Source organism: Pavona decussata, unplaced genomic scaffold, assembly GCF_977016875.1.
Source record: "Pavona decussata unplaced genomic scaffold, jaPavDecu1.1 SCAFFOLD_32, whole genome shotgun sequence".
In the NCBI taxonomy this organism is placed as follows: domain Eukaryota; kingdom Metazoa; phylum Cnidaria; class Anthozoa; order Scleractinia; family Agariciidae; genus Pavona; species Pavona decussata.
The window spans coordinates 1,117,345-1,131,809 of record NW_028145455.1 but is presented as its reverse complement, the minus strand read 5'-3'; the positions used below and the strand labels follow the sequence as shown (position 1 = coordinate 1,131,809).

The 14,465-nt window shown below is 38.5% G+C and overlaps 1 protein-coding gene across 2 annotated transcripts; it reads right to left on the bottom strand.

Moving 5' to 3' along the window:
* Positions 1-7,554: 7,554 nt before the first annotated feature.
* Positions 7,555-13,437, bottom strand: LOC146484531 (2-phosphoxylose phosphatase 1-like). 2 transcript variants are annotated; one of them, XM_085104606.1, is made up of 5 exons: positions 13,292-13,437; positions 11,116-11,697; positions 10,526-10,733; positions 8,519-9,550; positions 7,555-8,431 (listed from the first exon to the last, which is right to left on the bottom strand). In XM_085104606.1, exons 1-4 carry the CDS (start codon positions 13,416-13,418, stop codon positions 9,001-9,003), a joined length of 1,467 nt encoding a protein of 488 aa, XP_084960732.1. In that variant the 5' UTR covers positions 13,419-13,437; the 3' UTR covers positions 7,555-8,431; positions 8,519-9,000. The 2 variants fall into 2 exon arrangements, with proteins under 2 accessions (XP_084960732.1, XP_084960733.1); XM_085104607.1 differs by having other exon boundaries at positions 13,222-13,353.
* Positions 13,438-14,465: the final 1,028 nt, after the last annotated feature.

The following is a 14,465-nucleotide window of genomic DNA, read 5'->3' as shown; positions in this document are numbered from 1 at the left end:
GTCGCAAAGCGCCCGTAATATCCTTTTTAAGTACAAACAACGCCCTGAAAAGAAATTTCTGTTTAACTCTCACCCTGACTGTATCTTTTGTGGGCTATTTCTTTGTCCCTGGTCTCTTGGTAGGCCTGGAAAGCGTCTCAGGGGACGTTTTTGGACACACTGATTCGATTGGAAGCTTTAAAAGAATATTTGTATTTCGCCAAAAAATGGACTTTTTTCTAAGGGGTTAGTCCAGGGTTTTGAATCAAAAATGGCCAAATTTTGAAGTCTGCATTTTTCACTTGTTTATGTCCCCTGGGATATCAGAGTGTCGCTAAACGCCCTGGGGTATTATTTTTAAGGGCAAATAACGCCCTGACAAAGAATTTTCTTTTTAAATCTCACCCTGACTTCATCTTTTCTGGGCTAGTTCTTTGTCCCTGGCCTAAAAAGTATCTCAGGGGACGTTTTGGACACACTGATTCGATTGGAAGCTTTTAAAAGAATATTTGTATTTTGTTAAAAAATGGACTTTTTTTGTAAGGGGTGCAGGGTTTTTGGTCAAAAATGGCCAAACTTTGAAGTCTGCATTTTTCACTTGTTTAGGTCTTTAGGGATCTCAGAGTGTCGCAAAACGCCCTTGGGAATCATTTTTAAGTGCAAATAACGCCCTGACAAAAAATGTTTTGTTCAACTCTCACCCTAACTTCATCTTTTGTGGCCTATTTCTTTGTCCCTGGTCCCTTGGGAGGCCTAAAAAGTTTCTTGGGGGACGTTTTAGGACACACTTCTTCGATTGGAAGCTTTTAAATGAATATTTGTACTTCGTCCAAAAATCGACTTTTTTCCAAGGGGTTAGTCCAGGGTTTTTGGTCAAAAATGGCCAAATTTTAAAGTCTGCATTTTTCACTTGTTTACGTCCTTAGGGATCTCATAGTGTCACTGAACGCCCTTGTGAATCATTCTTAAGTGCAAATAACGCCCTGACAAATAATTTTTTCTTTAACTCTTACCCTGACTTCATCTTTTGTGGGTTATTTCTTTGTCCCCGCTATTTTGAGAGACCTAGAAAGGGTTTCAGGGGACGTTTTTGGACACACTGATTCGATTAAAACCTTTTAAAAGAATATTTGTATTTCGTCCAAAAATCGACTTTTTTGTAAGGGGTTAGTCCAGGGTTTTTGGTCAAAAATGGCCAAATTTTGAAGTCTGCATTTTTCCCTTGTTTATGTCTCCCGGGATCTCAGAGTGTCGCTAAACGCCCTGGGGTATCATTTTTAGGGGCAAATAACGCCCTGACAAAGAATTTTCTGTTTAACTCTCACCCTGACTTCATCTTTTGTGGGTTATTTCTTTGTCCCTGGTCCATTTCGATTACTAAAAAGTGTCTCAGGGGACGTTTTAGGACACAGTGATTCGATTGGAAGCTTTTAAAAGAATATTTGTATTTCGTCCAAAAATCGACTTTTTTGTAAGGGGTTAGTCCAGGGTTTCTGGTCAAAAATGGCCAAATTGTGAAGTCTGCATTTTTCACTTGTTTACGTCCTTATGGATCTCAGAGTGTCACTAAACGCTTTTGGGAATCATTTTTAAGTGCAAATAACGCATCGACGAAGAATTTTCTGTTTAACTCGTACCCTGACCTCATCTTTTGTGGGCTATTTCTTTGTCCCCGGTTTCTTGGGAAGCCTAAAAAGTGTCTTAGGGGACGTTTTTGGACACAGTGATTCGATTGGAAGCTTTTAAAAGAATATTTGTATTTCGTCCAAAAATCGACTTTTTTGTAAGGGGTTAGTCCAGGGTTTCTGGTCAAAAATGGCCAAATTGTGAAGTCTGCATTTTTTACTTGTTTATGTCCCTAGGGATCTCAGAGTGTCGCAAAACGCCCTTGGGAATCATTTTTAAGTGCAAATAACGCCCTGACAAATAATTTTCTGTTTAACTCTTACCCTGACTTCATCTTTTGTTGGTTATTTCTTTGTCCCCGCTATTTTGAGAGACCTAGAAAGGGTTTCAGGGGACGTTTTTGGACACACTTATTCGATTAAAACCTTTTAAAAGAATATTTGTATTTCGTCCAAAAATCGACTTTTTTGTAAGGGGTTAGTCCAGGGTTTTTGGTCAAAAATGGCCAAATTTTGAAGTCTGCATTTTTCCCTTGTTTATGTCCCCCGGGATCTCAGAGTGTCGCTAAACGCCCTGGGGTATCATTTTTAGGGGCAAATAACGCCCTGACAAAGAATTTTCTGTTTAACTCTCACCCTGACTTCATCTTTTGTGGGTTATTTCTTTGTCCCTGGTCCATTTCGATTACTAAAAAGTGTCTCAGGGGACGTTTTAGGACACACTTATTCGATTTGAAGCTTTTAAAAGAATATTTGTATTTTGTCCCAAAATCGACTTTTTCCAAAGGGTTAGTCCAGGGATTTTGATAAAAAATGGCCAAATTTTGAAGTCTGCATTTTTCACTTGTTTATGTCCTTAGGGATCTCAGAGTGTCGCAAAGCGCCCGTAATATCCTTTTTAAGTACAAACAACGCCCTGAAAAGAAATTTCTGTTTAACTCTCACCCTGACTGTATCTTTTGTGGGCTATTTCTTTGTCCCTGGTCTCTTGGTAGGCCTGGAAAGCGTCTCAGGGGACGTTTTTGGACACACTGATTCGATTGGAAGCTTTAAAAGAATATTTGTATTTCGCCAAAAAATGGACTTTTTTCTAAGGGGTTAGTCCAGGGTTTTGAATCAAAAATGGCCAAATTTTGAAGTCTGCATTTTTCACTTGTTTATGTCCCCTGGGATATCAGAGTGTCGCTAAACGCCCTGGGGTATTATTTTTAAGGGCAAATAACGCCCTGACAAAGAATTTTCTTTTTAAATCTCACCCTGACTTCATCTTTTCTGGGCTAGTTCTTTGTCCCTGGCCTAAAAAGTATCTCAGGGGACGTTTTGGACACACTGATTCGATTGGAAGCTTTTAAAAGAATATTTGTATTTTGTTAAAAAATGGACTTTTTTTGTAAGGGGTGCAGGGTTTTTGGTCAAAAATGGCCAAACTTTGAAGTCTGCATTTTTCACTTGTTTAGGTCTTTAGGGATCTCAGAGTGTCGCAAAACGCCCTTGGGAATCATTTTTAAGTGCAAATAACGCCCTGACAAAAAATGTTTTGTTCAACTCTCACCCTAACTTCATCTTTTGTGGCCTATTTCTTTGTCCCTGGTCCCTTGGGAGGCCTAAAAAGTTTCTTGGGGGACGTTTTAGGACACACTTCTTCGATTGGAAGCTTTTAAATGAATATTTGTATTTCGTCCAAAAATCGACTTTTTTCCAAGGGGTTAGTCCAGGGTTTTTGGTCAAAAATGGCCAAATTTTAAAGTCTGCATTTTTCACTTGTTTACGTCCTTAGGGATCTCATAGTGTCACTGAACGCCCTTGTGAATCATTGTTAAGTGCAAATAACGCCCCGACAAATAATTTTTTGTTCAACTCTTACCCTGACTTCATGTTTTGTGGGCTCTTTCTTTGTCCCTGGTCTCTTGGGAGGCGTAAAAAGTGTCTCAGGGGACGTTTTTGGACACACTGATTCGATTGGAAGCGTTTAAAAAATTATTTGTATTTCGTCTCAAAATCGCCTTTTTTCTAAGGGGTTAGTCTAGCGTGTTTTGGTCAAAAATGGCCAAAGTTCGAGGTCTACATTTTTCACTTGTTTATATCTCGAGAGATCTCAGAGTGTGTCGCAAAACGCCCTTGGGAATAATTTTTAAGTGCCAATAACGCCCTGACAAAAAAATTTCTGTTAAACTCTTACCCTGACTTTTGTGGGCTATTTTTTTGTTCCTGGTGCCTTGGGAGGCCCAACAAGTGTCTCAGGGGACGTTTTTCAACACACTGATTCGATTTGAAGCTTTTAAAAGAATATTTGTATTTCGTTTAAAAATCCACCTTTTTGTAAAGGGTTAGTCCAGGGTTTTTGGTCAAAAATGGCCAAATTTTGAAGTCTGCATTTTTCACTTGTTTCTGTCCCTAGGGATCTCAGAGCGAAAACGCCCTTTGAAATCATTTTTAAGAACAAATAACGCCCTGACAAAGAATGTTCTGTTTAACTCTCATCCTGACTTCATCTTTTGTGGGCTATTTCTTTGTCCCTGGTTTCTTGGGAAGCCTAAAACGTGTCTCAGGGGACGTTTTTTAATACAATAATTCGATTGGAAGCTTTTAAAAGAATATTTTTATTTAGTCCAAAAATCGACTTTTTTTCTAAGGGGTTAGTCCAAGCTTTTTTGGTTAAAAATAGCCAAATTTTGAAGTCTTCATTTTTTACTTGTTTATGCCCCTAGGGATCTCAGAGTGTCGCAAGACGCCCTTGGGAATCATTTTTAAGTGCAAATAACGCCCTGACAAAGAATTTTCTGTTTAACTCTCACCCTGAGTTCATCTTTTGTGGGCTATTTCTTTGTCTTTGCTATCTTGGGAGACCTAAAAAGTGTCTCAGGGGACGTTTTTGGACACTGATTCGGTTAAAACCTTTTAAAAGAATATACTATCTTTCGTCCAAAAATCGACTTTTTTGTAAGGGGTTAGTCCAGGGTTTTTGGTCAAAAATGGCCAAAGTTTGAAGTCTGCATTTTTCACTTGTTTATGTCCCCCGGGATCTCAGAGTGTCGCTAAACGCCCTGGGATATCATTTTTAAGGGCAAATAACGCCCTGACAAAGAATTTTCTGTTCAACTCTCACCCTCACTTCATCTTTTGTGGGCTATCTCTTTGTCCCTTGTCCCTTGGGAAGCCCAAAAAGTGTCTTAGATGACGTTTTTTGACACACTGATTCAATTGGAAGCTTGTAAAAGAATATTAGTATTTCGTTCAAAAATCTACGTTTTTGTAAGGGGCTAGTCCAGGGTTTTTGGTCAAAAATGGCCAAATTTTAAAGTCTGCATTTTTCACTTGTTTACGTCCTTATGGATCTCAGAGTGTCACTAAACGCTTTTGGGAATCATTTTTAAGTGCAAATAACGCATCGACAAAGAATGTTCTGTTTAACTCGTACCCTGACTTCATCTTTTGTGGGCTATTTCTTTGTCCCCGGTTTCTTGGGAAGCCTAAAAAGTGTCTTAGGGGACGTTTTTGGACACAGTGATTCGATTGGAAGCTTTTAAAAGAATATTTGTATTTCGTCCAAAAATCGACTTTTTTGTAAGGGGTTAGTCCAGGGTTTCTGGTCAAAAATGGCCAAATTGTGAAGTCTGCATTTTTCACTTGTTTACGTCCTTATGGATCTCATAGTGTCACTGAACGCCCTTGTGAATCATTGTTAAGTGCAAATAACGCCCCGACAAATAATTTTTTGTTCAACTCTTACCCTGACTTCATGTTTTGTGGGCTCTTTCTTTGTCCCTGGTCTCTTGGGAGGCCTAAAAAGTGTCTCAGGGGACGTTTTTGGACACACTGATTCGATTGGAAGCGTTTAAAAAATTATTTGTATTTCGTCTCAAAATCGACTTTTTTCTAAGGGGTTAGTCCAGCGTTTTTTGGTCAAAAATGGCCAAAGTTCGAAGTCTACATTTTTCACTTGTTTATGTCCCTAGGAATCTCAGAGCGTCGCAAAACGCCTTAGGGAATTATTTTTAAGTGCAAATAACGGGAGTTGAACAGAAAATACTTTGTCAGGGCGTTTTTTGCACTTATTATGATTTCCATGGGAGTTTCTGGGCATGCTTAGATCCCTAGGGACATAAACAAGTGAAAAATGTCGGCTTGAAAATTTGGACGAAAAAAACGAGTTTTTGGACGAAACACAAATATTCTTTTGAAAGCTTCCAATCGGATGAGTATGTCCGGAAATGTAGCCCTGAGACACTTTGTAGTCCTCCGAAGGGTACATAGAAGAAGAAATAGCCCACAGAAGATGAAGTCAGGGTGAGAGTTTAACAGAAGAGTCTTTGTCAGGGCGTTATTTGCATTTAAAATATATTCCCAAAGGAGTTTTTCGACACGCCGAGATTCCTAGGGACATGAACAAGAGAAAAATGAGGACCTGAAGATTTGGTCATCTCTTGCCAAAAACCTTGGACTTACCCCTGAGAAAAAAGTTGATTTTTGGACGAAATACAAACATTCTTTTAAAAGCTTCCAATCTAATAAGTCTGTCCGAAAATCTCCCTTGAGAAAATTTTTAGGCCTCCCAATAGCCCTTTTCACGGTTAATGTTTCTCATTTGCATTACAATGTTATCCAACGTGGATGCGAGGCAATTTCGGGCTAAAACGACAAAATAGCCCGAAATTGCCTCACATACATGCTAGATTTCATTGCAATTCAAATGAGCAGAGTTAACCGTGAAAAGGGCTATTGACTAGGGGCAAAGAAATAGCCCACAAAAGATGAAGTCAGGGTGAGAGAAAAATGAAAATTCTTTGTCAGGGCGTTATGGTCATTTTTAGCCAAAAACGGTGGACTAACCCCTTAAAAAAAGTCGATTCTTGGACGAAATACAAATACTCTTTGGAAAGCTTCCAATCGAATCATTGTGTCCGAAAATGTCCCCTGAAAAATTTCCCCTAGGGAAATAAACAAGTGAATAATGCCGACATGAAAAGTTGGTCAAAAAGTGGATTTTTGGACAAAACACAAACATCCTTTTGAAAGTTTCTAATCGAAACTGTGTGTCCAGAAATGTCCCATGAGAAACCTTTTAAGCCTCCCAAGGGACCAGGTTCAAAGAAATAAGCAACAAAAGATGAAGTCAGGTTGAGAATTAAACAAAATCCTTTGTCAGGGCGTTATTTACACTTTAAAAAAAATGATTACCAAGGTAGTTTTACGACACGCTGAGATCCCAGCGACTTAAAGGAGTGAAAAATGGCGACTTAACAATTTTGTCATTTTTGACACAAAATCTTGGACTTAATTTAGGGTTAGGGCTAGGAATTAGGTCAGGATTCAGGGTTAGAATTAGGGTTTATTAGTTGTCATGGTATGAAGGTAGTGTTGCTAGGTTTAGATAGCTGTCAGCACAGTGTTCTTTGGTCTCATACTGAGTTCCCTGAATTGCTTACAAACATTATGGAAGAAACAGTGGTCATCGTTCAAATTCAGTTTTAAAGAATTCTAGCAGTGATTTTGAGGCTTTAATTTATACTGAAGTATTAGCTGAATCTGGAGCTAAAAAATCAACAAAATTGCTAGTACTAAAACCTTTCGTGAAAATTTTTATTGTATGAAACAATTTAAATATGCAATATAAAACAGACTCGGGGAGAATATAAGTTTCATGTTTAATATAACCTGACATACTGCCTTCATCATCCGTTATAATAACTAGTGAAAGTTCTTTAAAAATAATGTTTTGGTATCGTTCATTAAAATAACTTCACTGGTCTCAGAATGAGCTGGATTTGGGAGGGAGTGGTGAGACCACGAGCCTCAAGAAACTGGGTAGTGGGAGATTGCTCAAATCTCTCCTCCTTTTTTTCCCGAGTTGCACAATTACTACATTTCGGTTTGTTTGTAGGAACTTTGGGTAAAAAAAAATGGTGACTGCTCGTGGGCTACCACTGCTTGTAAACGTATGGTATAAATAATAAATAATAAATGTATTTTGTCTTGGCAGAACTAAAATGTAATGGCAATGACAGACCTTTAATAATTTACCCCACAGGACTCGGTATGGAGTAAATGGAGTCTTTACAAGTTATAAACCAGATAGTCATAGTCCATTTATCCATCTTAGGTCCCCAAATTTTCAACTTTTATTTTATTATGGCATTTTCCTGTTCACTTCATTTGGTGCACCTGCATTTAATTAGTTAGTTTGGACTTTTTAGGTTTCGCATTAGGAACAAAGAGGGTTTATAGCTTGAGTCATATTTCACAGTCGTTATGCGTTCTGTAATGGCCCAATTTCGACATATTTATTTAATATTCTGCCTGAAACAATAAACACCACTGTGAAGCTCCGGGTAATAAACCCATATAAACTCTATGATTTATTCTTCAGAGCCTCGAAGTGATATTGTTTCGGGCTGAATTTTAACACATCGAAATTGTGCTATTGGAGAATTGAGTTTTCAAATTGAATTGTGTGACTAAAGCTCTCATGCGCACAGTTGATGTTGTTGAGTGGTGCCTGATGTTTTACGAACTCGCGATCATATGACCATGAGCAGAGATAAATATACTTGAATACCTGTCAAACAGTTTTTTTTACCGTATAAAATAACTAAAAATTATACGTTTTTCAATGTATAAATAATTGTGAAAGTCAAACCGATTTTCACTGCAAAAGGTTACAGAGATTTGTCCATTGTAGGGAGGTGGCTGGTTGTAGAGGTTTGACTGTACATATTCCTTCCTGGAACGGATGTGAAGGGAGGTTAATCCATTGCCAGTAACACCAGTAGTATGTTGCCAGTATCCGTTTACCCAGTAACTGGGCAAAGAGCAACAATGTAGATAGCCTGCGAACAGCACACGTATTTCCGGTCGTACCTCCAGAGGTACGACCGGAAATACGTCTGCTGTTCGCAGGCTACAACGTAGAGTACACTTTTGAAATTCCAACATGCTAACCATCACATCTGCATATTTCTTAAACAAATTCTTTTCTCAAACCACGAGTGGAGTAAATTTGGTTCTTCACCTTTTGTGTCCCTGGATATGGACAAAACCCTACAGTGTGACCATTCAAATGAAAGCTACGCTGTATTAAGCAGTACTTGCCTGTGGTGCTGTTTATTATACTGTTCAAGGTGGTCCTTACTTTTGAGTCTTTGGATAAAATCCTAAAGTGTGACCATTCAAATGAAGCTGCTGTGCAGTATTTTCCTGTGGTGCTGTTTATTATGCTCAACAAGGTGGTTCTAACTGCCGAGCCTGTGGATGAAATACCAATCTTCATTCAAATGAAAGATTACTTTTCTTTTGTGCTGCCTCAGTTTTAATCTTCTGGAAACGGGCATTTGAGAAAAGTTGCCATTTTTGTACCCTGGAAATCTTGGGAATTCAAAAATTCACCTTCAGTTAACTTTTATGAGCAAAGTGACCTATATTTCTCATCCATTCCTTTGATACCTGTGCCTGAAGACAGCCATGATATCAATTCTTTAACAGGACAAAGTTCACCTTTGAACAGAACATCCCTGCAAAATTTCATTTTACTTGTAACAACTTTCCCGTTGACAAGAACTCGAAAATAATACCGATCGATAGAATTGGCTTTTGATGACCCCGTACGTGTATCCTTCCAGAGTTCAATCCCAACCCTCGTAGCGTAAGGAGTCCATCTTTTCCGATCATGAACACCGAGGTAAGCCATCAGTGGTACGACAGTGCTGTCGTGTCCACTATAAAGTACAAACTTGAGCATGGATTTGCTATGTGACTTATCAATCATTCTCTTTGACATCTGTATCAACATGGGATGCATAGCCATGTCAGCTATTCCAGTGAAATTCTCAGCCATTGCCCAGCTTGCAAAGTCTATGCCTTCTGCAGCCATTTCGTGTGAGACACAGCCTCCTGGTCCACAAGGGAGGGGGTGTTTGTGGCAGTAACGGGTCAAAATCACATCTGTCAAGCTGGAACCACAAATTAACAAGTGATAATTATTTTAATCTGAGTTTGTCAATGTATTTCACATGCCTGCATTGCAAGATTTCTTTGCAGCTAAGGTCAAAATGTGCTGTCTGGTAAAATGCCCATCACCCCACCCCTCTCAAAATTGAGTTTATAAATTAAGAAATACCAGTAAAAAAAAAGGAACGATAGACCTTATTCATAAATGGCAGTTGATAATTTATTCTTTTATTTTCATGAAAGCCTCTCTAGCATGTACAAAATTCAATAGAACTTTTACTCTAAAATGAGGTTTGAAAGGCTAATTAACACATGGAAAAGAACAATAAATTGGCCACTTTTTACGCGTAACATCTAGCAATACAAGGCAATCACACTATTTCAAATTGCCATTTCATAAGACAAAATATGGTTTGACAGATTGATCTACTAAGGGTTTTTCAAAATGAAAACTGCAAACTTTTTAAACATTTTTTCTAGGATTTTAGATTCTAAATGTATTAACTGTCTTTTAAAAACCTGACTGTGCAACTTAAAATTTAAGTTAAGCTAGTAGGAACAGTTTGATTCCATTAGAACAGGGTACTTTATATTGGGCATGGGCAGCTTGAAAAATTAAACGGTTAGTTCTCTATTAAAAAAAAATAAATAAATAAAAAAATAAAATAAAATAATAATAATAATAATAATAATAATAATAATAATAATAATAATAATAATAATAATAATAATAATAATAATAATAATTATAATAATCACTTTATTTAAGTCTCAATCTATTTAACACAGAATACCAATTGGGGACACTTTCCAGATCAAATTAGAATTTAGAAGTGTTGGTTTTTGAGGACTGAAAGGAGAACGTTAACCGGAGTACCCGGAGAAAAACCTCTGAGAGCAAGAATGAGACATACTGAATCAAACCTTAATACATGTAGTAGAAGGTTAATTTAACTACATCATTAGAGATAACTTACAAAACAACAGTTGGCAGGGATGACCTTGAAGTTTCCAGTAACTGGGCATACTTCTGCATGAATGGCTCCATTTCTGCTGCTTCTGCAACGTATTCTCGTCTTTTTTTATATTGAGCCCAGCGCTTCATCAGTGAAGGACACTTGTATCGTGTGCCATGGTCGTCCTCTTTGAACCAAATATCTGAAGTTATGTTTATAGTTATTCCCTCTATAAGATGAAAGAGTGAGAAAAATTAATAGCTTGTTTAAATCAATATGCTTGACCAGTGTAATGTGGCCCATATTTAGGGAAGAACATTACTTGTTGTTTTCAGACAGTTGTAGTTTTCTTTTCATTTTAGTGTTCTTTGTTTTGGGCCCACAGTAATTAGTGTTTGCTGTTGCAGTGTCCCCACCTGTACTTGTGCGTATTTATGAACTATTGTGATATAATGTATTTTTTTTTCTTACTTTTTACCTTTGAATGTTTCATTCTGGTTCAATTTTTGTATTTCTTGCTTATTTTAGTCTTGGTGAAGTTAATAAATAAATAAAAAATAAAATGAATAAATATTCTAAATGGTTCAAACATTTCAAACACTACATCTTACCTCTCTTGATAGTATCCTTTGTTAAAAGACCAAACAAAAATGCTGCTCCACTCTGAATGCATCTTGACCTCTCAGTTGATCGCACATGGAAATTGCTTGATGTGATCTTGTCATCTATCAAGTCACTGTATGCTTCTCGCATACGTTTTCCAAGCTCAAGGTGTTGTAGAAAGCCTATCTGAGACAGTTGCCCAAACTGACATTTTTTCCCTGAAGGGATGAGATACTGAGAAGTTATCACACCCTTTACAAACTCATGCTGAATGAAAAAATCAGACACCTCTTTGAAATCCTCAAACAGTTGCTTATGGTTGGGATCTCCAGTATTGAAAGAGCAATCATAATCATACTTCCTCTGGTCTATGTTAGGTACAAACATGGCTGGAGATCTATCTCCATGTCGAATCACCATCTGGACCATCTCTAAATTAAAACGTTTCTTATTTAGCTGTTCTTCGAAGGTTAATGATCCCTCTAAGCCTGATGTACGCATTGGAAAGTTGCAGTAATGTGTCACATGCTGTTGCACTGATTTAGGAATAACATAAGGTGTTGCATCCTCAATGCTGGATGAATTCCATACTATAAACATAAAAAAACCCATTAGGTTCAGTCACAATACTCTCTCAGGAGTGGGGGGGGGGGGGAGGGGTTACCCCTTGACCAAATTGTGCACGGGGTTCAGAACTTTGATTGCTAACTTCATTTCAGATCTCATTATACTAACGGCCTGATAATATGGTGAATTTCAACCTGGGCTGAAATGTCAGCCTGCTTGAGGGGGAGGGGGGGGGGGGTGAGATTTCAACCTGGCTTTGTTAACAAATCCTCTTAGAAAAGAGTTTGTAATTACATGGAGAAAGTTTTTGCCTGTGGTGAAAGTTCCAGCCCAGTTAGCTCATACCAGGATGGAACTTTCAGTCTGGCCAAATGGGCCGAGAAATCTCATGGAAATGCTGTGAGTCATATTTCAGCCCAGGCTAAAAACGTGAACTCGGGCATGCAAAAATCAACCTGATTTCACTAAAAATGCTTTATCTTGATTTTATTGTACCCAACTTGATTCCAGTTGAGAATGATGTATTATTCAGTCCCAAGAACCTAGTTTAATGGCCTTAGCTCCCACGAGTCTCCTGTAGCTCAGTGGTAGAGCATCCAAACTAGTAATCGGAAGGTCTTAGGTTCAACTCCTGATAGGAGCACTTGGAATTTCTTTTTCCGTCAGTTTGCCTGTGTCATTACTGAATAATGCATCATTCTCATTTGTTCACCAGGCTTAAAATATTACATCACATTTCCTTTCATATTTTGCACATATGCCACTCATTGACATTCCAATCCTAGCAGTATGCAGGATGTTTGTCCCATAGACCCTTTGCATAAATGGCGCCCAAATTTGAATAACAATACTTTATACATCCTAAGCCTCATATTCATGTGAAAAATCCTTTGTCTGGAAACATAAACACGAGGCTTAGGATGTATCAAGTATTGTTATTCAAATTTGGGCGCCATTTATGCAAAGGGTCTATGAACCTACTTTTTAATGGCCTTAGCTCCCACAAGTCTCCAGTGTGATTACTACATGTAGTTCGGATGCTCTACCACTGAGCCGGAAGGTCTTGGGTTCGACTCCTGATAAGAGCACTCAGAATTTCTTTTTCTGAGTTTGCCTGTGTCATTACTGAATAATACATCATTCTCATTTGTTCATCACGTTTCCTTTCTTAATTCCAGTTGTGCCCTGACTGAAATTCTTCATATAATCGCAAAGAAATCTCAACCCAACAACCGGGCCAAAATTTCAGCCTATACATTCTTAAATTTTATGGCATATAAAGAGCCATGAGTTCAACTTTAACTCTATCATTTCAACTTTATTATCCGAATACTGTGCAAATCCATCCTTTTGTTATCCAATGATATGCAAATAAGTGTTAAATGGCAGTGTTATAATAAGCCGACAAAACACTGGAGCTAATTTACAATGGGTGTAATGTCCGAATAATTAAATCATACCAGAATTTTAAATATACATCTCAGCGAAAGAGTTGTGAATTGCTTTTAGATGGCTCGAAATAACATTATTTTCGTAGGTCTCGATACCCTTTTGATCAACTCGTGGGTTCGTTTCCTCTCCAACTTAATGGACTTTGACACAAATGTTTAAACTTACCCCAAATCCAAAGAAAAAGAGCCAGAAGTGCAAGAATAATAAACCTCCATATGTGATCGAGCCTCTGGAATTTATATTTCAAGAAGTGCATTCTTCTTTTCAACTTGATCAACGTAACAGGAATCATTGCCTTTTTACAAGATCACATTGGCTGGTACTTGGTGTAAGCCTTCACAGAACGTAGCCAATGCAGTATTGTACTTACTAGTGCCCAGAACAACGCGAGTTTCTTGTTTCCAGCGAGAGGGGGATTGGGGAGAGGGAGAAGGGCTCCAGAACAGCCAAGCCAGAAGAAGAAGAAAAAGAAGAAGAAGAAGAAGAAGAAGAAGAAGAAGAAGAAGAAGAAGAAGAAGAAGAAGAAGAAGAAGAAGAAGAAGAAGAAGAAGAAGAAGAAGACGAAGAAGGTGAAGTCGGTAAAGGTAAGTCAGTAGGTGGGCGTCGGTTCTTCGTCAATCTCTCCCTCCCCCTCCTCCGTGTTTCATATCTTTTTTCACCTGGAATCACCCAGAGAAGGGTGTGCTGCAGACCACGCTGCTAAGCTTGGGTTCAAAGCCACATCAGATACCTCCAACTCTTCAGGGAGGTGCTCACAACATTGACAACAAGCGCACTTGGTGAGAAACCCCGTCCCCTTGTTTAGGGGTAGGGGGTTACGCTGAACACCACACATCTAACGGACTCTAGTCAAACCGACAAAATTTATTGCCCGTAAAATTTGAGGTGAGACATTTACATTGTGTTAAAAGGAAGAATGTATGGTTACGCCAACAAGAGCAGAGAGATCTGAATTGTTGTCTCACTTTTTACTTGTGATAAACTTGTCTATGCAGTAGAGGATCACAATTTTAAAGATGGAGGATTGGGGGTAAAAACAAAGACCACCACCTTTTTTTGGGATCCTGTCTGGGTACAATAGTTCTGACTACTACAGTCAGCTCTCTAGGATGGACAACCTCGATGCCTATCGATCTGTCCACACTTGAGACAAGAGAGGCGTCCACCTTGGGAGGGAGAGTTAAAAATTCTTCTTTGAAGCAAGCCAACCTGGAGGCATCCTCAGCGGCAGCGGCAGTTAGTCGGGTGGAAGGGAATTTCGTGGGCGAAAGTTTACTAAAATCCCTTCCACCTGACTAACTGCCCCTGGTTCTCCGAGGATGACCTGGAGGCGTCCCTC